The 20,003-nt window shown below is 38.7% G+C and overlaps 1 protein-coding gene across 4 annotated transcripts in view; it reads left to right on the forward strand.

The window, feature by feature from the left end:
* Nucleotides 1-20,003, forward strand: part of RALGAPB (Ral GTPase activating protein non-catalytic subunit beta) — a 105,964-nt gene that overhangs the window by 72,259 nt on the left and 13,702 nt on the right. For all 4 annotated transcript variants that reach the window (XM_055373230.2, XM_019017373.4, XM_004062139.5 and 1 more), the window contains exons 19-24: nucleotides 1,078-1,265; nucleotides 3,527-3,633; nucleotides 5,906-6,058; nucleotides 8,707-8,916; nucleotides 13,133-13,291; nucleotides 17,357-17,522. In XM_055373230.2, the coding sequence (XP_055229205.2) occupies nucleotides 1,078-1,265; nucleotides 3,527-3,633; nucleotides 5,906-6,058; nucleotides 8,707-8,916; nucleotides 13,133-13,291; nucleotides 17,357-17,522 (983 nt within the window). The remainder of the gene's footprint in view (nucleotides 1-1,077; nucleotides 1,266-3,526; nucleotides 3,634-5,905; nucleotides 6,059-8,706; nucleotides 8,917-13,132; nucleotides 13,292-17,356; nucleotides 17,523-20,003) is intronic.

The raw sequence follows: 20,003 nt of genomic DNA on the forward strand, positions 1-20,003 counted from the left end.
ATATTGAACAGATAGACTCGCAAAGCACATCATCAGAGCACTTCCTTCAGGTCCACAGGGATTTTTAAATTTAGCTACAAGTTCATGATATTATATGAAATGTTATTTCATATAATATGAAATGGGAATAATAGTGGTACCTATTGTTAGGATATTATGTGAATTGTTGTGATATTATGATACTATATCACATAATATTATAACAATCCTATCAGATAGGTACCATTATTCCCATTTTATAATGAAGGAACTGTAGCACAGAAAGAAAATATCTTAAAATTAAAATGAAGATTTTATCTTGTGGTTCTAATATCATCTGGCCCTTCATATGCATCTCAATTGGAAGACCAGTATTCTACAGCACCACATTTGTCATCTCAACTCTCAGCTTGAATGGCCTCTCCTCTTTCACTCTAAGGTTTGAACCTAAAGCTCTCTAACAATGGAGAGCAACATTGCTCAACAGATTATTTTTCTTCCATTTCCTCTCCTCCTAAAACGAAGACTGTCTCAGAACTTCAGGGACCAGGAGAACTTGGCATTAAGTTCAGGCCTCTAATGGTTTGCAGAAAATCGGAGAAACACCAGGAGATCAATAATGAGAAAATATGGCTTTTAAACACCAGGAGATCAATAATGAGAAAATATGGCTTTGGTTTTCTAAAATGGGATAGAGACGGTTGTCACAAAGCATATGGAATATGAGCTTGTTGTGTTCCATGCAAGATTCTAAGATATCAGATAGGTTGCTGGTAAGGGAGTAGGTCACTAAGATCAAATTATACCAGCCTAACTGCATTTTCTCTTCCGGATATTGACCAGACTGGAAAGGCAGATTAAATGTCTCTGAAATAAAGACATACAGGTATGCATCTGGGGTAATGGGCTTTTTAATCTTGGAGGGGAGAGTCTGGACAGCATGCCATGGCATTCACCACAAGGAGTAAATCTGACCTGTCAAGAAGCATGGCTGTGGTCAATTAAAATTCAGAAGAGTGGAAGGGGACACATTGATGCACAAGGTAAACTGAAGATTTTGCTTTGGGAATTAACTGTTATCTTTTCCATTCTCCATAGCATTATGCAGTTGCTCGGCGCATTTCCTTCACCTAGTGGTCCTGCCTCTCCTTGTAGTCTTGTGAATGAGACCACTTTGATTAAATACTCCAGGCTGCCAACCATAAACAAGCATAGTTTCCGGTACTTTGTCTTGGATAACAGTGTCATCCTGGCAATGCTGGAACAACCTCTTGGAAATGAGCAGAGTAAGTTTATAGTACTTTGAGCCTTCTCTACTGCTTAATCAGTGTTACCAGTACCATGAAGCTGTTTCCAGGATCAGGGAAGGACAGCCAACAGATTCTAAGTAGGTCAGAAAGATTTCTAGCTGTGGGACAATAGCACCTGAAAAATAGGGGGGCAAAAAAATAGAATATACATATTACATAGAGTCTTTTAAAGGCTCTTGATGTGCATCTGAACTAGCTCTGTAGTTTTATAAAAGGTGGTGTTTTAGTGGGTTCCATTGTGTTGTTTATCTTTGTCACTTTTTCTTCCCCCTTGAACTTCGGATCCTGCCCCTCTGCTCCCCTCCCTCTCACTCCTCATGTTCTGTGTCAATTGTTGGTGCTACCTACACAGGCTAGAAACTTGAGGAGTTATCTTTACCTGCCCCTTCCTGTTACTCACTTATATAATTAGTTTCTAAGTTTCCATCTTCCCAGGGACCCTTGAATTTTTCCTTTCCTCTGTATTTTCCCAATACATCCAAGTGCAGGTCCTTATTATTTCTCACCTAGATTATTACAGCTGTTTCCTACCTACTCTGATTCCCTCAACCCCTAAACCCCTTGCCAGTTCTAACATGTGTTTTCCCTACTTTCATCCTACTTGCTGCCACCATAGTATTCATCTTCAACCACAAATGAACATGCCAGTGCCCTACTGAAAATCCTTCAGTGATTTTCCATTAACACAACATGCACTGTTTTCCTCCTTTCCCTCCCCCTCAGTTATAAGCCATCTCACAATATGTGATTATCACTGTGACCCAAACTATCCACAAGTACATTTTTTTTTTTCCTGATGGTAATTGGCATCAGCCAGTATGTAAAAGAAGCATGTTCTCAGACCCTTATTGCTGGGAAGGGGAAGGAAAGTGAAGGTTACAGAATCTGTGGGTATAAAGTGACTCACGGAGTCACCTGGTATACAATTCCCTTAGTTATGAGTGAAAAAAACTCAGGCTCACAGAGGGTATATGACTTGCCCAGGGTTACTTGGGACTAGAGCCCAGATTTTCTAAACCCTGTATTGTCCCTTTCTATTATTATTGTTGCACAGTGATAGGATTTGCTCAGTGATTAAAGATTTGCCTTCTTGCCTTTGTAAAGGTGAAGAGTTCTGTGCCAGTTTTGTTGATTATATGAGTAAGAGCTCATAAATCCATGAAGTGAAAGTGAGACATTTCCCTGTAGTTTGAGATGAAAAGAATACCATCATAAACTTCTGTTGTGTTGTGGTGAGATGCGGTGACATTAATGTGAAATGGAATGGTGCCTTTTATTATTGTCTAACTTCAGAAGTGCTACTCCCAAGTCTTTTCTACAGGCATCTCATCCTTCTCTACCCTAGACATGGAGCGTACTTGGCTTTCTTTCCTAGCCTGTGCCTGTTCATGATTCCTCCAGCCTCCTACTCCAAGCCATCTGCTGAGGAGTCTGCAAAATCCCAGTGTCCCCTTCAGGCTTCCTGGCCTTTTTCCAGCTTTTTAAAGACTCTCCTACTTTCATTCCAAATAATTTCATTGCATAGGAAGTGTACCAAAAATACAAGCAATTGGAATTGTATAGATTTACAAGGACATTTTAATAGTTTATTGTAATAATAAGAAATTATAGAGAAGTTTGAAGGCGTTTGACTCCCATTTCTGAGACAGAAGAATAAAAAAAAGGATCTGGGTCACTCAGGAAGTCCATCCTGAGTTTTTTTTTTACCACCCCCATCATGTCCCTGAACTTCTGCTGAGATGGAACAGTGCCTGCCTGTGGTGGGCAGTGGTACACAAAGGCATGGGCAGATATAACACTAACACTGCAAACACCCAGTCTATCTTTCTACACTTAAGTTGTTCCCAACATTGGGAGGTTAAGAGTATTTACTAGGACAGTGTTTCCCACAAATGTGTACATGTACCGTTGGAGGTATGTGAGATGATCTTAGTTGATACATTAGTGAACATTATTTTATGTATTTTTAAGCATGTGCTTTAAAATGATATAATTAGTACATGCCAAAATTCATGATTTTCCATTTAGAGATGCACAAGAGTGGTTGATACAAAGTAATAGTACTTACAGTACACGGGTACGGGTACGGCAGAAACCACAGAAGTGGTACACAAAAGATCAAAGCTTAGGAAACGCTGTTGGGCCTTTGATTATGAGAAGCTCTGCAGTTGATAACAAGTTTATTTTAAATGGTTGTTGTCTGAAATTAAAACTTTTATATACATATTTTATTCTAGATGATTTTTTCCCCTCTGTCACTGTGCTGGTCCGGGGAATGTCTGGAAGACTTGCTTGGGCACAACAACTTTGTCTTTTACCCAGAGGAGCAAAAACAAATCAGAAGGTATTCATCAGAAGTTACAGGGAAGTGTGTGTGTGTTTTGTAATTTAAAGGTTAGGTAACATTCCAACAGAAGACACAGATCAAATAAATATTTTTGATCCCTAGCCAGATTCTCAGTCAGTGGGTTCATATCAGAATCATCTAGGAACCTAGAATTCCAGATGTACTCAATTACTCTTTAAAGACATGTTCAAGGCAGGTGTCTTTTCAAAAAGCTTTCCAGGTGATTCTGACATCTACTTAGGAGTAATTGCTGTTGTGGACAATGGCCCCAGTTTTTTCCATGTAATTTTACATGTAATAAAAGTCAGATATATACCATACGTGAAAAAAATTTGGTGGGACTTTTGATTTGTCCAGCAACAGGACTTAGTTTGAAATTGTTTTATATGATTTGTTCTTATATAATAATTGGTAATATATTGTATAAATTTTATTTTTTTTATAAAGAGTCAGGGTCTTGTTCTGTTGCCCAGACTGGAGTGCAGTGGTGTAATCATAGCTCACTGCAGCCTCGAACTCCTGGGCTCCAGTGATCCTCTTGCCTCATCCTCCTGAGTAGCTGAGACTGTAGGCACATGCCATGGCACCCAGCTCATTTTTAAAATTTTTTGTAGAGATAGGGTCTTGCTTTGTTGCCCAAGCTGATCCCAAACTTCTGTCTTCAAGTGATCTTCCCACCTCAGCTTCCCAAAGTGTTAGGATTACAGATGTGAGCTGTCACACCCAGCCTAATTTAAAAAAAAAAATATATATATATATATATACACACACACACACACACATACATATACACACACACACACACATATGTATGCTGTGTATAATTTAATGAAATCTCTTGGGGTGCAGTTTATTTTATTGCATTTGTAGTTATGTGAATAATACTTGAGAAGTTGGAAAAATTCAGATAACGAAGAAATTTTAAATCACCTTTACTCACTATCCAGAGGAATATAACCACTGCTAATATTTTATTGGATTTCCTTCCCTTTTTTTCTTTTCATACACAATAACACTTGAATAGAATTTGAGTCATTTTGTATACTGCTCTTTTCATTTATAACATTGTAAGCTTTTACTTCTGCTATTAAAAATTTAAAATGTCCAACAATGATAGACTGGATTAAGAAAATGTGGCACATATACACCATGGAATACTGTGCAGCCATAAAAAATGATGAGTTCGTGTCCTTTGTAGGGACATGGATGAAATTGGAAATCATCATTCTCAGTAAACTATCGCAAGAACAAAAAACCAAACACCGCATATTCTCACTCATAGGTGGGAATTGAACAGTGGGAACACATGGACACAGGAGGGGGAACATCACACTCGGGGCCTGTTGTCGGGTAGGGGGAGGGGGGAGGGATAGCAATGGGAGATATACCTAATGCTAGATGACGAGTTAGTGGGTGCAGCGCACCAGCATGTCACATGTATACATATGTAACTAACCTGCACATTGTGCACATGTACCCTAAAACTTAAAGTATAATAATAAAGTGATTAAAAAAAATTTAAAATATGACTTAATATTTCACTAGCATTTGAGAGACACCACAAAATTGGAGCATGTGCCTAAAATCATTTAATATCTTAGATGTCTCTGTTAGATGTGATGTGTTTATCACCCAGTCCTCCATTTTTTTGGAGGGGGCGGTACAGAGCACATTCTGTCAGCAACTCTGTAAGCCAGTAAGTTAGCATTGAAGACTGAAGAGGAAGGGGACCAGGAAAGGAGCTAAAATTTGTTTAGGGTTCACCATGTACCCATATACATATTAAAGCATGGATTTGGAGCTATGAAGACCTAGATTTGGTGCCCATACTCTCAATTAAGCCGTATTAAGATTCTTGTTAAAATCACTTTCTAGAGATGCCCAGTGAAGCCAAACTTGTCTTTAATTATATTGAATGATGTGAGAGCCCCTGGGGAAGAGAGTTTGAGTCTTAAAGCTCCAAAATGCTATACCCATTGGCTTACCACTGAATGTGGGAGATTCAGGCCTGCAGCAGTAGAGGTCCACAGCCCATTTGTCAGTCATGAGATCTATAAGAAGTCGATGAATATTTTTAGAAAAATAAGAGTACACAGGGGCACAGGCTGCTTCCCTTTACTGTTATCTGTAGCATTTGCAGGTTCTGAGTGAGTTTTTGTGACATGTAATCCTAGGGAAACACAGGCATCTAAGAGACCAGGGAAATACATGTCATTACAGATGGGTATTGGACCCTGTGTAATAAACATAATGTTATTTGTTTTAACAGCTTTTTGTACCTGAACCTCGCCCAGTTCCTAAAAATGACGTTGGATTTAAATATTCTGTGAAACATCGGCCATTTCCTGAAGAGGTGGACAAGATTCCTTTTGTGAAAGCAGATCTCAGCATTCCAGATTTGCATGAAATAGTCACTGAAGAAGTAAGTACATTATTTTTAGCTGTTGTCAAGGGGATGAATAGAAACATTCTTACGACTTCCGTGGTCAAGACAATGCTTTTAGCGTTGTTGGAGATGATTTTTAAGATGACATGGGCCTCCATCATCCAGGAGGTTGTCATGTTTAAGACGAATATAGATTGTGGCTGATCGAAAGGAACTGCATATCTCTTAGAGGTGTTGCTGGGCTGCCTGGCTGTTCGTGGTAGGTTTCAGTACTGTAGTGACATGATCAGACTCTGGTAGTAGAGTTATTTGGAAAAGGAAGACCAGTTCAGAGACTATTATGAGAATCTAAGTCTATATAAGAAAGGAAGGACTATTTCACTCATATGGAATTTTAATATATAAAATGTATTGTGGAGGTAGATCCAAGCAGTCTTGAATTGGTGAGGGAAGGAAAAGAGCCAAAGAATTTCAGATTTTGAGCTTGAGTGACAAAGAGATATCAGTGCCATTTACAGAAATACAGACATTAGGAAGAGGATAGGTTTGGGAAGATGGGAAAAATTTATTTGGCTTTGGATTAATTTAGAGAGTTAATTAAGATAACTGTCTCTTAGGTCAAGGGAGAAGAATTTTAAGAAGTCGGGGACAGAAGTATGTCAGGACATGAGAGAACAGAAGAGCAGGAATGGAGGAAGGGCTACACTCTCCAGTGCTGGAGAGACCAGGGAGAAGAAGGAATAGAAAAAGTCCCCTGAATTTTGGCATGAAATTTAGGTGACCTTTGAGAACAGGTGTGTACAGTAGGAGGGATAATTCAAAGGGCTGGGGAGTGAATGTATTGAGGGACAGGCAGTGAATAGAAACTACACTGTTAACAGTAAAGGCAAGGGTACAGAATGGGTAATACTATAGCTTAAGGAAATGACCTCGTTAAGGAAAGAAAAGGCTGATTTTTTTTTTTTTTTTTCTGAGATGGAGTTTCGCTCTCGTTGCCCAGACTAGAGTACAGTTGTGCATTCTCAGCTCACTGCAATCTCCGCCTCCCGGGTTCAAGTGATTCTCCTACCTCAGCCTCCCGAGTAGCTGTGATTACAGGCGCATGCCACCACGCCTGGCCAATTTTTGTATTTTTAGTAGAGACGGGATTTCCCCATGTTGGCCAAGCCGGTCTCGAACTCCTGACCTCAGGTGATCCACCCTCCTTTGCCTCCCCTCAAAGTGCTGAGAATTACAGGTGTAAGCCATCGCACCCGGCCAGAAAAGGCTAGTTTTTAAATATTTTTTTACATTCAAGGATGTGAGGATTATGAACATGCTTATAGATTGAAAGGAAGAAACCAGTAGAGAGGGGTCTGGCTAACACTGTAAGATGGGCAGTGGGACTTACAAGTAGTAGAGGCAGTAAGGTCAAGAGTCTAGTCTAGAAAAGAGATGCTTCTAAGACAGAAGGAGAGAGTAGGTGAAGGTTCAGAGACATTTAGAGAGGAAAGGAGGGAAATTGAAGAAGTTTATGAAAATTTTAATCCTGGTTCTTGGCAGTGTAATAGGGGATCCCAGACAGTTCTTAAGAATTGCCAGGCAGTGCAGCTGAGGTTAAGTAGCATTATCTATAGTGAAGTTATTTAACTCACTCTGCTGACTTTCTTCAAAAGTCCTTGGGATCTGGAAGCATAAGTAAAGAATTTGACTGGTGTGGAGATTGACAGGTGTGGAAATTTGGAAGGAGGTTCAACACAGCCATTTAATGTGCTTAAGGAGAGGGTATTTAGCTGTTAGATGTGGGGGCTTCAGTTTAGTTGGGAAGCAGATAAAGCCAGAAGGATGCTAATGGAGTGGGAAAGCAGGGGGAGGGATTGAGTGCCCCACAGCAATAGTAGAGCACGAGCTCAGGGAGTGAAGGGATAGGAGTTGCACAAGGGGGCTTATGATTGGAGAGGGAATTTCAGACTTACAGCCCTGGAAAGCAGGGCACATATCAGGTTCAAGTTTGTTTTCATGGATGGCCAAAATTGTGAAGGTTGAGGAGCTTGTAGAATTCTGAGCCAGGTTGTTAGAAGGATCGTCACTCACCCGGGGATGGAACTTTAAACAAGGATTGATCAGAAGGAAAGGTGGGAGAAATCTCTAAGAGTACAGTCATGTCATCCATACAGATGAGGAATTAAACACAGGGAGCACGTCAGGGTGAAGATGGACAGTGATCTGCAAGCGAGGGGTGAGAGCGACAACTCTGCCCCCTTTCTTGCCTGTTTGAAGGGAACCAGAGACTGAATGTTTTCATTTACAGTGAAAACATGAAGGAGCAATTGTTGAAGGTATAGGGAAGTTTTTTGGCGTTTGTTTTAACCTTGAACCATGTTTGCTTAATGGCATACTCTACATTGAACTGAATCACAATGTTGATCACTGAAAATTATCTTCATTTTCTTTGTTGCTTGTAGCTTTATTTTCATTTTAAAATTAAGATTGACTTAGCTAGGTGCAGTGGGGCTCATGCCTGTAATCCCAGCACTTTGGGAGCCTAAGGCAGGAGGATCACTTGAGCCCAGGAGTTCAAGACCAGCTTGGTCAACATAGAGAGAGCCCAGTCTCAAAAAAAAAAAAAACAAAACAAAAAACTTAAGATTGGCCTTACTAGTTTGATAATAGTTTCAAAAAATGAAATATTTGGTTTATTACAGTTAGAAGAGAGACACGAAAAGTTAAGGAGTGGCATGGCCCAGCAGATTGCTTATGAAATACACCTTGAGCAACAGAGTGAGGAGGAATTGCAGAAGAGAAGTTTTCCTGACCCAGTTACGGATTGCAAGCCCCCGCCTCCTGCCCAGGAATTCCAAACAGCCCGCCTTTTTCTCTCACACTTTGGATTTTTGTCCTTAGAAGCATTGAAGGTAATTTTCATGAACTTTTATGAATAAATATATTCACAAGTTAACATTCAGCTGACAATAGCTAAAATATTTTTATGAGGATAGAAGCGAATTAAAAAAAAAAAAAACTGGTTAAAATTTTAGCCTGCATACAAATAAATGAAATTCTGTGCTGCTGTAGGTTATAGTTTGTGCTCCAGGACAGGTCACCCCATGAATGCATTCAGAGTTCTGTCGGAGGGGACTGGTTTGATGATACATCTAACTCTGAATTTTCCTAGATAACACAGTACCCATATTACACAGATAAATGAAATCTATAGATAATTAGAAAAAGAATGTTAAAAATCTTCCGCTAGTAAGCATTATTACTAAGAATATAAGCTACAATTAACTTTGCTGTTTCATGCCACTTTTAGAAAAGAATGAAGTTAATACTGTAGTATTTGTAAGTCAAGCACTTCTTATGTTGTCCAGTTTGTAAGATCAAACTGTCTGGCTTTATGTCCTGGAATCACTGCTTGCCAGCTATGTGGTCTTTGATGAATTTCTCATCTTGTCTTAGTTCCTCATCATCTATAAAGTGAGGATGATAAAAGTATCCATCTCATTGATCATGTGAAGATTAAATGTGTTAACTCGTAGAAGATACTTGGTATAGTACTTAGCACAAATTAAGCCAGCCTATAAGATAAATATTGCTATTATTCTTAATTCCATTAGCCTTAAAACAATTTTACAGCCAGGTGCAGTGGCTTATGCCTATAATCCCAATACTTTGGGAGCCCAAGGCAGGAGGATCACATGAGGCCAGGAGTTCGAGACCAGTCTGGGCAACATAGCGAGACCTCCCCCATCTCTATGAAAAATTGTTTTTAAAAATTAGCTGGGTGTGGTGGCACACCTATAATACTAGCTTCTCAGGAGTCTGAGGCAAGAGGATTGCTTGAGCCTGAGAGTTCGAGGTTACAGTGAGTTATGGTCACTCCACTCCACTCCAGCGTGGTTGACAGAGTGAGACCCTGTCTCTTGGGAAAAAAAAATGTACAAGACAAGTGATGCAATTCCTGTTTTATAGATGTGGACATAGAGGCTTAAATATGTGAAATAACTTGTGTGGAGGTGGACTTGGAATTTATTCTAAGTCCTGTTTGTTTTGAAAAGTACAACTGAAGATTGCCAAGCAAGAAGTTGCTTATTGCATAACTTGTCCCTTGCTCTTACTGCCTAGGAACTACCTGGTTATAGGCCATTTAGCTTTGTAGGAAAGTAATGGGGACATTGCTGTTTGATTTTGTATTTCAGCATGTAGAGGGAAAATTTTTTTGTATTTTTGTATTTTTTTTTGTAGAAAATTGAGTTTGAAGCAGCATATGAACATAAAAACTTAAAATGCAGAATAAAAGAGCAGAGAGAGGAAAATTATAAGAAATATAGAGGTAAATATGGAAGGCAAGGAAAAAAGACAGAACTTACAAATCATTAGTGATATTCCTAGTGGAGAAAATTGAACAGAGTAGAAGCAGTAAATAAAAATATACTAGAAGAAAATTAATGCTTCCTATGGACTTCAGGGACACAAGAAAGGCCCTAATAGCCTTGTTTCTGAGATTATAGTTTTCCACTTCTGTTATCTGTTCTAGTTGAAACTTAAGCTTTTAAGAAAATAATTATCATGCTTTCTCATCTGTATGAGAACATAGGAAAAATAAAGTTACCTGGTTTATGAACCTTAGAATATTTCTAATAACTTAAACCTGACAGCTCATACATACAGAACTACAAACCAGTTTTACTTATGAATGTATGTACAAAAGTATTAAAGGAAATGCTAAGCAGACTTAGTTCTGAATTAATAGCATGTTAAGTGAATTGTTTTCCATGATCAAATAAGGTTTATCCCAGAAACTTAGCAATTAATTACCAGGAAATATTAATAAAGCTATTAAGAAAATAATTTGATCCCATTAGCAGTTCAGTCAGTGAAACAGTAAGTCAGTATTTACTAGAATCATATTCTGATTCTTAAAAAAATAACAAACTAAGCCAGCACTACTAGTGTAGGTTCTTACTTTAAAAGATTCCTCTAATGACAACCCAGGAGCAAACTAGAGGAATCTTTTGTTAAAATCAGAGGTAAAAGTTATCTACCTTGACTACTGTTTAAGAAAGAGAATTGTTTAGTCAATGACGTTTTTTAAACTTTCTAGTTTTAAATAATTATAGATTAGCAGGAAATTGCAAAATAAAGACATGAGGACCTTCCTGCGATGATAAATTCTTATATAACTACAGTACAGTATAAAAATGAGGAAAGTCAATGAAATGTTAAACTAAGAGGTAAAAATCATTGGAAATGAGAAGAACGTTTGTAGGTAGTATGACTTCTAGTTTGACAACCATAAGAAAATCAATAAAATATTTAAAATAAATGAGACTTAAGTTGCCTTACAAAAAAGTACAAAAATTAATGATTATGTCTATGATATTCAGTTAAAAATACAATGCAAAAATGCCCCATTTACAGCTGTGATATTGACAAAAGTTACCTTAACAAACTATGTACAAGACCTAGAGGAAGAAACTTTTAACAATTATTAAGAGATATAAAATATGTATATGTTATGTTCCTGGATTAGAAGATCACACAGAAGAACAAGCTGAGGAAATACCTTACTTTAAAAAAAAAAGAAGAATGGGGACATTCTGATCTACAAGTTGTATTGCAACATGCTTCAGGTCCACAATTCCTTTTCCATGATTTCAAAGTAAAAACTGAAAACTGGAAAATTTTTTATATATTTGTAGTAAATTCATTTAGTGGCAAAATTGGACCTGAATTGACATGAGGCTGTTTGTAGTTTTATGTCACTTAGTGTGAATACACTTATGTTTGACTGCAGAAATATTAATGTCTTTTATTATAGAATATTGCCCTAGACCTTGCTAGGAATGTTATGTAATTGACTAGAAGGCTAGACTCACAATCCTTGCCAGTGTGAAAGACAGTCATTCTTGCTTTCTCTGGAGGATGCTTTCCTGAAAGATATACTATGGTTAGCAAAACCTTGTTTGGCAAGATCAAGATCTCAAAGAAGATAGGGGATTAAGAGGAAAACAAAACAAAAATGCATTTTTGAAAAATGTGTAGGCTTAATTTTTTTAGAGAAGATTTAGGTTTTCAGAACAATTGAGCAGAAAGGGTAGAAAGCTGTCATACACCTTCCCCACAGCCCAGTTTCCCCTGTCATCAACATCTTGCATTGATGTGGTACATTTGTTATGACTGATGAACCTGTATTGGTGCATTACTAACCGAAGTTGGTGATTTACAATAGGGTTCACTCTGTGCTGTACAGGTTTCTGGGGTTTGACAAGTGTATAATGACATGTGTCTACCATCAGTTGTACAAATAGTTTTACTGCCCTAAAAATCCCCTGTACTCCACCTATTCATCCCTCCCTCTTCACTCCTCACTCAACACCTAGCAGCCACTGGTCTTTGTACTGTTTCTCTATAGTTTTACCTTTTTCAGAATGTCATATAGTTGGAATCATACAGTATGTAGTCCTGTCACACTGGCTTTTTTCACTTTTATCAGTATGCATTTAAGGTTTCTTCATTCAGTATGCATTTAATGTGTCTTTTTGGGTTGGTGGTTTATTTCTTTTTATTGCTGAGTAATACTCCATTGTATGGATGTACCACAGTTGATTTATCCCTTCATCTATTGAAAGACATCTTGATTGCTTCCACGTTTTGGTTATTATGAATAAAGCTGCTGTAAACATTTGTGTGCAGGCTTTTGTGTGGATGTTTGTGGGAAAATACCAAGGTGTGCAGTTGCTGCATTGCATGGTAAGACTGTGTTTGGCTTTGTAAGAAACTGCCAAACTGTCTTCCAAAGTAGCTGTACCATTTTGCATTTCACCAGTAATGAATGAGAAAAAAAGTACATTAAGAGTAAGTTCTAGAAAGCACAATATTATAGAGAAAACAGGATCCAAAAATTATATACACAATATAATCTCAGTTGTCTTTAATTTAAAAAGAGGCAAATAAAAGAACTAAAAGGAAGTATGTTAAATAGTTTCTTTAGGATTATGGTTGTGTTTATTCCTACCATTCTGTATTTTTTAATTTTATTTTTGTTAAACCATGAGCAAGTATTGTTTTTATAATTATAACAATGAAAGAAAATAGGTAATAATTGCTCCTTTCTTCTTTTGGTGGCAGGAACCTGCAAATAGTCGTCTACCTCCTCACCTTATTGCACTTGATTCCACGATACCTGGATTTTTTGATGACATTGGGTATCTGGATCTCTTGCCATGTCGTCCTTTTGACACAGTTTTTATTTTCTATATGAAGCCAGGTCAGAAAACGAACCAAGAGGTAAGAGTTACGAATTTTTTTTTTTTGGTATGTTTTTGTGCTATAAATACACGTCTAAAGAAAAAAATTGAGGCAAAATTAATATGGAGAGTTTATTTGGGCCAGAGTTGAGGACTGCAGCCTGGGAAATGCTGGAAAGTGCTTCCAAGAACAAAGGAGAGGCTCAAGTTTTTAAAGATAAAAAGGATGAGTCAGGAGAGTAGGCAATTACAAAAGTTGTTTTTCAGGACTTCTCATTGGTTTACAGAGATAACATTGATTAATGAGTGGATATAAATTATTGAACTGTAGGATATGAGCTATGGTGTCCAGCACTGTTAGATTAGCTAATGAACTGTTGGTGGTGACACGCAGTCTAGAGTCCATATAGCACACAGCTTCAAAGTGATTACTTAGCTCAAGCGGGAGTGAGATGTGACTGCTATCAAAAAAATGCCTTTCTAGGCATGATAATTTGAGGGAGACTCACATTCCTTAAAAAGTTTCATTTTCATATACAAAATTTTACATGGTATGCACTTGTCTATGGTAAGAAGTATTTTATACTTGATACCTAAAGACTTGCTATGAACCAGTTTGAAAACAGAATTAATGAAAACTGTGATGCTTGGAGTCCTGAGTCTTTTGACCCTTAAGGAATGTGATTTAAATAGGAGCTGTAGGATATCTTTCTTCCCCTTAAGGAATTCAGATTCACAAGACAAAAGAAACTGAAATAACGAAGGTTAGTCATAAAAGTTAAAGTAAGGCTCAAGAAGAATAAAACAATAGCAACAAATATTTATGGAACATCTTCCCTGTGGCTCAGCGTCCCAGGATATAGAAGTGAGTAACAGTTTCCTTTTTGAGAAGCAGCTCACCTTCCTAGTAATTTCAGAAGCAAATCATTTCAGTTGAGGAATGCATAGTGTGCAGTGGGAGAAATAACACCTGAAATAAAGGAGAAAAACAGAAGGACTGGCCGGGTGCGGTGGCTCACGCCTGTAATCCCAGCACTTTGGGAGGCCGAGGTGGATGGATCACCCAAGGTCAGGAGTTCAAGACAAGCCTGGCCAACATGGTGGAACCCCGTCTCTACTGAAAATACAAAAATTAGCCAGCGTGGTGGCAGGCACCTGTAGTCCCAGCTGCTTGGGAGGCTGAGGCAGGAGAACTGCTTGAACCCGGGAAGCAGAGGTTGCAGTGAGCCGAGATTGCACCATTGCACTCCAGCCTGGGCGAAGAAGTGAGACTCCATCTCAAAAACAAAACAAAACATAAGGACTAAGTAAAACATACCTGGATACGTGGAACAAAGAGATGAAGAAAAATATAAGATAGGTGAGAGTGGAAAACTGAGAGCAAAATGGCAGGAGACTTGAAGTGCTTTTTGGAAAGGAATAATTGAAATATGGAATAGGCAGGAAGTTACCAACTGTAACTAGGAAAGAGCCGAAGGAAGACTTGTAAAATGTAGTATTCAGATGTGTAGGGCACTGTGACTACATGATCCTGGAATTTTACTGTAGTCATTTTAAGACCATCAACTAATCAAATTAGCATGCCTAAAGAAATTTACCAAAGTTTCCAAATGTTTACACTAGAAGCACTGTTTCAAATGATTTGTGAGCTCCTAGAAAAGAACACTGATTTATGAAAAAGTATTTTTTTTGTTATTGAGTCAATAAAGTTAAGAAGTGTCTGTTGTTAGGTACCAGGGTTATAGTGCTGAACAAAATCTACAAGATTTCTGGCCCCCTAAAACTACTGCATAGAAGGGAAGGCAGATGATTAAATAAGCAAACAACCATTGTAAAGGGTGTTAATAGGGTCATTAAAGCATGTTATAGGAGCCATAGCAGGAAAACCTAATCTGGTTTTAAGAAGGTGGCCTGGAGGAAAAGATATTCTAGCTGGTATTTAAGGTGTGCATTAACTGTAGGTAAGGAGGTAGAAGCAGATTGTCACTGACAAAATAATAATAACGTGTAAATTCTTCAGGGTAAAGAGAGCATTTCTTCATGAATTTCATTATGGGGTCTAATATGCTTGGAGCTTAAGAGAAGGTGGGCTGGTGGTAGCCAGAGATGAGACCCATGGAGTCAAGTGTTTTAGAAGAAGCTCAGTAAAATTGGATTAATTATGGAGGTGGGGATCTGCTTTGCAGCAAATCAGTGCATTTGTTTTGTATAAGAATAATGGAGCCACTTTTCTCCTGCCTGTACAAGAAGACACAAACCCTTGAGGCACCTCCTAACCCAGTTCAGTTTCCTTAGCTTTTTAGAAGCTGAGGGTGACTAGGAATTAATGAAGATTTCCTGAGATCTCCTTTGGAATGTCTAAGACCTGCCTTCCCTAGCCACAGGGTAGATTAAGATTAATTTCTGTCTGCCAGCAAGTGGCATGAAAGTTGAATTTGATTCACTTATTGCTTCTTGACTAAATTTTCAAAAATTGTTTATTTAAAAGTTTTACTTCTAGATAAAAATTTGAATCGCAAAAACTAGAAATGGTTGTTAAGTCAGTTTCTTGGCATCCATAAGAATGTGAAGGGATATGAGTAAACTAAATAGGTTCACTTCAAAAGAGACTGGTTTTAGGCCGGGTGTGGTGGCTCATGCCTGTAATCCCAGCACTTGGGAGGCCGAGGCGGGCGGGTCACGAGGTCAGGAGATTGAGACCATCCTGGCTAACACGGTAAAACCCGTTTTTACTAAAAATACAAAAAAATTAGCCGGGTGTGGTGGCGGGAGCCTGTAGTCCCAGCTGCTCGGGTGGCTGAGGCAGGAGAATGGCGTGAACCCAGGAGGTGGAGCTTGCAGTGAGCAGAGATTGCGCCACTGCACTCCAGCCTGGGCCACAGAGCAAGACTCCGTCTCAAAAGAAAAAAAAAATAGTCTGGTTTTGTGTTTAAGAGGTAATGACCTTGAGGTGGTTTGCAGTGGGTCAGATGTAATGAATGTAACTTCCTATATTTTGACTTTCACAGGCCTCTGTATGATCTTGGTATAGATTAGCATTGTATGAATGACATCAGTGATTTGTGGACTGGCTGCATCACAGTCATTTGGAGGAATTTTTAGAAATAGTGATTCCAGGATTCCGCCTTCACTGATTTTAATGTAGAAGGTCTAGAGCAGGCGAAGAGAACCTTATTTTTAGGAGATTTCCCAGATGATTTTGATATACTCTGCTCTCTACCCTCCCCCTTTTATTTTTCATTTGCAAGGGAATTTCTTAGTTTCCTTCCTTTAAAAGTGAGTTTTTCAAGAGCAGCACTATTGCCGTCTTGGGCCAGATAAGTTCTTTGTTATGGGGGCTGTCCTGTGTATTTTAGAACATTTAGCAGCATCTTTGGCCTCTACCACTAGATATTTGTAGTGTGCCTCACCAGTTATGACAACCAAAAATGTCTCCAAATGTTGGATGTCCGCTGAAGAGCAAAATCACCCCTAGATGAGAAGCACTGTTTTAGAATGAGGGACTCTTTGTAAGGCCAGTAGAAACCCCACGCATTACGTTTAGTGCTTAGTGAAGAGGAGAGAACTTTCTGGCCACTTCATTTTTCCTGGAATTCTCTTCTTTGGCCTAAGAAAAGGATATTTTCATACTCATTTATTAATTACACCTAATGTTTATTGAATTTTAGTAGATTTTATAGCATTTATCAAGATTTATAGTTAAATAATTGCATACCTATGTAGTGTTTCTCATTAACCAGACAGTAAACTCTGCGAAGGCAGGGACATAGTGTCTTTTAGTAAACATGCCTGGTTCAGTAATTGTTTTGCCAGGAAGAGAGCTCAGGGCTTTTCTTGCATTACTTCACAACCATTGTTATTATCTCTACTTTATGGATTAAGAAACTGAGACAGTGGGGTTAAGAAACTTGCCCAAGGCTCAGCCAATCCAAATCTGTCTAACTCTGGAGAATGCATTTTTCTCTATAGTGATATATCCTCAAATTTATTCTGAGCTTGGACATGATTTGTCAGAAGCTTCAAAACTAACCAATTTTTATGAAGATTTATTTTGATATATTATTTTGTTTCCTTCATTATAGCTGATGATTGGTATGTATTTCAGATTTTAAAGAATGTGGAGTCTTCCAGAACTGTTCAGCCACATTTCCTAGAATTTTTGCTTTCCCTTGGCTGGTCAGTAGATGTGGGCAGACACCCTGGTTGGACTGGGCATGTTTCTACCAGTTGGTCTATTAATTGTTGTGGTGATGGTGAAGGATCTCAACAAGGTAAAACTCACAGTGTTTCAAATGTCAGTTGTTTCTTGTTTGTTAGTCTTGTTTTTTTTCCCCCTTTACTGTGATTTATAGTCTTGTTAAAAATACAAAACCAGGCCGGATGCAGTGGCGCATGCCTGTCTTCGAGAAGCCAAGGTGGGAGGATCGACTGAGGCTAGGAGTTCAAGACCAGCCTGGAAAACATAGCGAGACACCGTCTCTACAAAAAATGAAAACATTTCTAGGCTTGAGGGCCATGTATTTGTAGTCCTACCTGCTCAGGAGGCTGAGGTGGGAGGATCACTTGAGGCCAGGGATTGGAGCTATGATCATGCCACAGCATTCCAGCCTGGGTGACAGAGCAACTCCCTGTCTCTAAAAAATAAACAGAGGTATATAGAGGAAAAGTATCCTTCCCCTAATCCCAGTCCTGACAGGGTAACTTAATAACAGTTTATATATTCTAGGCATTTTCAGTGTATATGAAAGATATATATACACATAATGATAGAGTTAATACAAAATGACTGGCTTATTACAATGCTGATAAGTTCCTTTTTTTATAATATGCATAAGATTCAATTTTCTATACAAATGGTGTAATATAGGTCATCCATACAAACAATACAGCTTCCTAACAAGCATGTTTTGTCTAATAAGTAGTTTTCTATTAACCAGTGTGTTTTATCAACTGTGGCTATCAAAACAGTCACACTTAAAGGTTATATTCTTGGGATATTATACCAAAACCTTTGTAGTAAACAGCTGACCATCTCTGAGGATTCTTGCCCATCCCCTCAGATCCTCTGAGGAACTGTAATCAGGATAACAAGTAGCAGAGCAAGTATAAACTTAAACTTAAGACCTTTGCCCCACCTGGCTAATGCTTTCTGTTCCTGGGCTCCTGAGGTCACTGGAAAGTTAGTGTTACCTCTCTAAAGTGGATAATGCCTATGCCCAGTGCACATTTTTCCTTTTGATAAATATATCAGTTGGATACTTATGGTTGCAAGTATCAGAAAACGTGATCCAAACTGCCTTAGATTTTAAAGATAATTTATTGCCCATGTAACTGAAAATTCTAGAGGTTGGTTAAGTTTTTGGTGTCATTTGATTAGCATTCCTGTTTTATTTCTTTACAATTTTCCTTTAGCTTTGCTCTCCATATTTTGGCTTTGTCCCCAGCCTGGCTTCTCTAATAGTGCAGAAAGGCAATTCCAGGCTTTACATTCACATACCACAGCAGCCTGAAGAGGAGAGATTAGCCAGATCTCAGAACCCCCTACTCCCCGAATCCGGAACTATATGGCGATTAGACTATCCCAAGCCTGTCCTTATGGCAAGAAAGATAGAATGACTCTGGTAGAGAGATACAGACAAGCTAGAACTAGTATCAGAGGTCAGTCCCACCTGCACATTTTGCCTGCTGCAGAGTAGGGGTGGATAGAGTGGCTATTGGGATAGTAACCACAGCATCTACTACATCAGATACAAAGTGCCTGCCCGGAGCCCACACCAGGAGTCAGAAAACTAAAGCCCTGTTTTTGTAAATAAAGTTTTATTGGAACTCGGTCACACTCTAGATTACACATTGTCTATGACAGCTTTCATGCTACAATGACAGAATCGAGTAGTTGTGGCAAAGACCCTGTGGCTTACAAAGCCTAAAATGTTATCTGTCTGGTCCTTTACAGAAAAAGTTTGCTAACCTCTTGTCTAAAGCTTCCTATTTGCCATACCTTCACCAGAATTAGGTATCTTCCAATTTTTTTGGTGAGAAATTTTTAATTTTTAATAATGGTTGAGTATATCTTATCATATTTTTATTTCTTCCCTGAGAAGTACTTGTCCATTTCCCCTTTCCAATTTTTGGTCCGATTGTTGGTCTTTTATGTATTGCTAGTAGGACACTGAGTTCATTTTAATTGAGAACTATATAGCTCTCATGAATGTTTCTTTTGTTAATTCAGTCTTCCTGGCTTAGAGCAGATACTATTACTAAAACTGGCTGTACATTTTTATACAGTGTCACTGACCATTGAGGAAGGTGGAACATAGGCCAACTTGAGGAGCCATAGAGAGAGACCAGGGATAGAAATGCCTTAAAAGCAAGAGTCCAGAGATAACGCACATGTGCACTCTCTCTCTTCTCTCTCTTCTTCTCTCTCTCTGTCTCTTCCTCCCTCCTCCTCCTCTTCCTCCTCTTCTTTTCCTCCTCCTCCTCCCTTCTTCTTCTTCTTCCTCTTCCTCTCTCTCTCTCTCTCTCTCTCTCTCTCTGTCTCTCTCTCTCTCTCTCTGTCTGCCTGCCTGCCTGCCTGCCTGCCTGTCTCTCTGGCCCAACTCCCTTCTGAGGGACTGGGATGGTCTTCCTTTTGATTATTTATTTACTGGATCCAAAGGACTGCTCCCTTAATCTGCTTCATACACTTGAATTAAAAGCCCTGCTAATCAGAAGTGGTCTGATATACAGTCGTTTCAGAAATTATGAAATTA

Source organism: Gorilla gorilla, chromosome 21 (genome assembly GCF_029281585.2).
Source record: "Gorilla gorilla gorilla isolate KB3781 chromosome 21, NHGRI_mGorGor1-v2.1_pri, whole genome shotgun sequence".
NCBI classification, from domain to species: domain Eukaryota; kingdom Metazoa; phylum Chordata; class Mammalia; order Primates; family Hominidae; genus Gorilla; species Gorilla gorilla.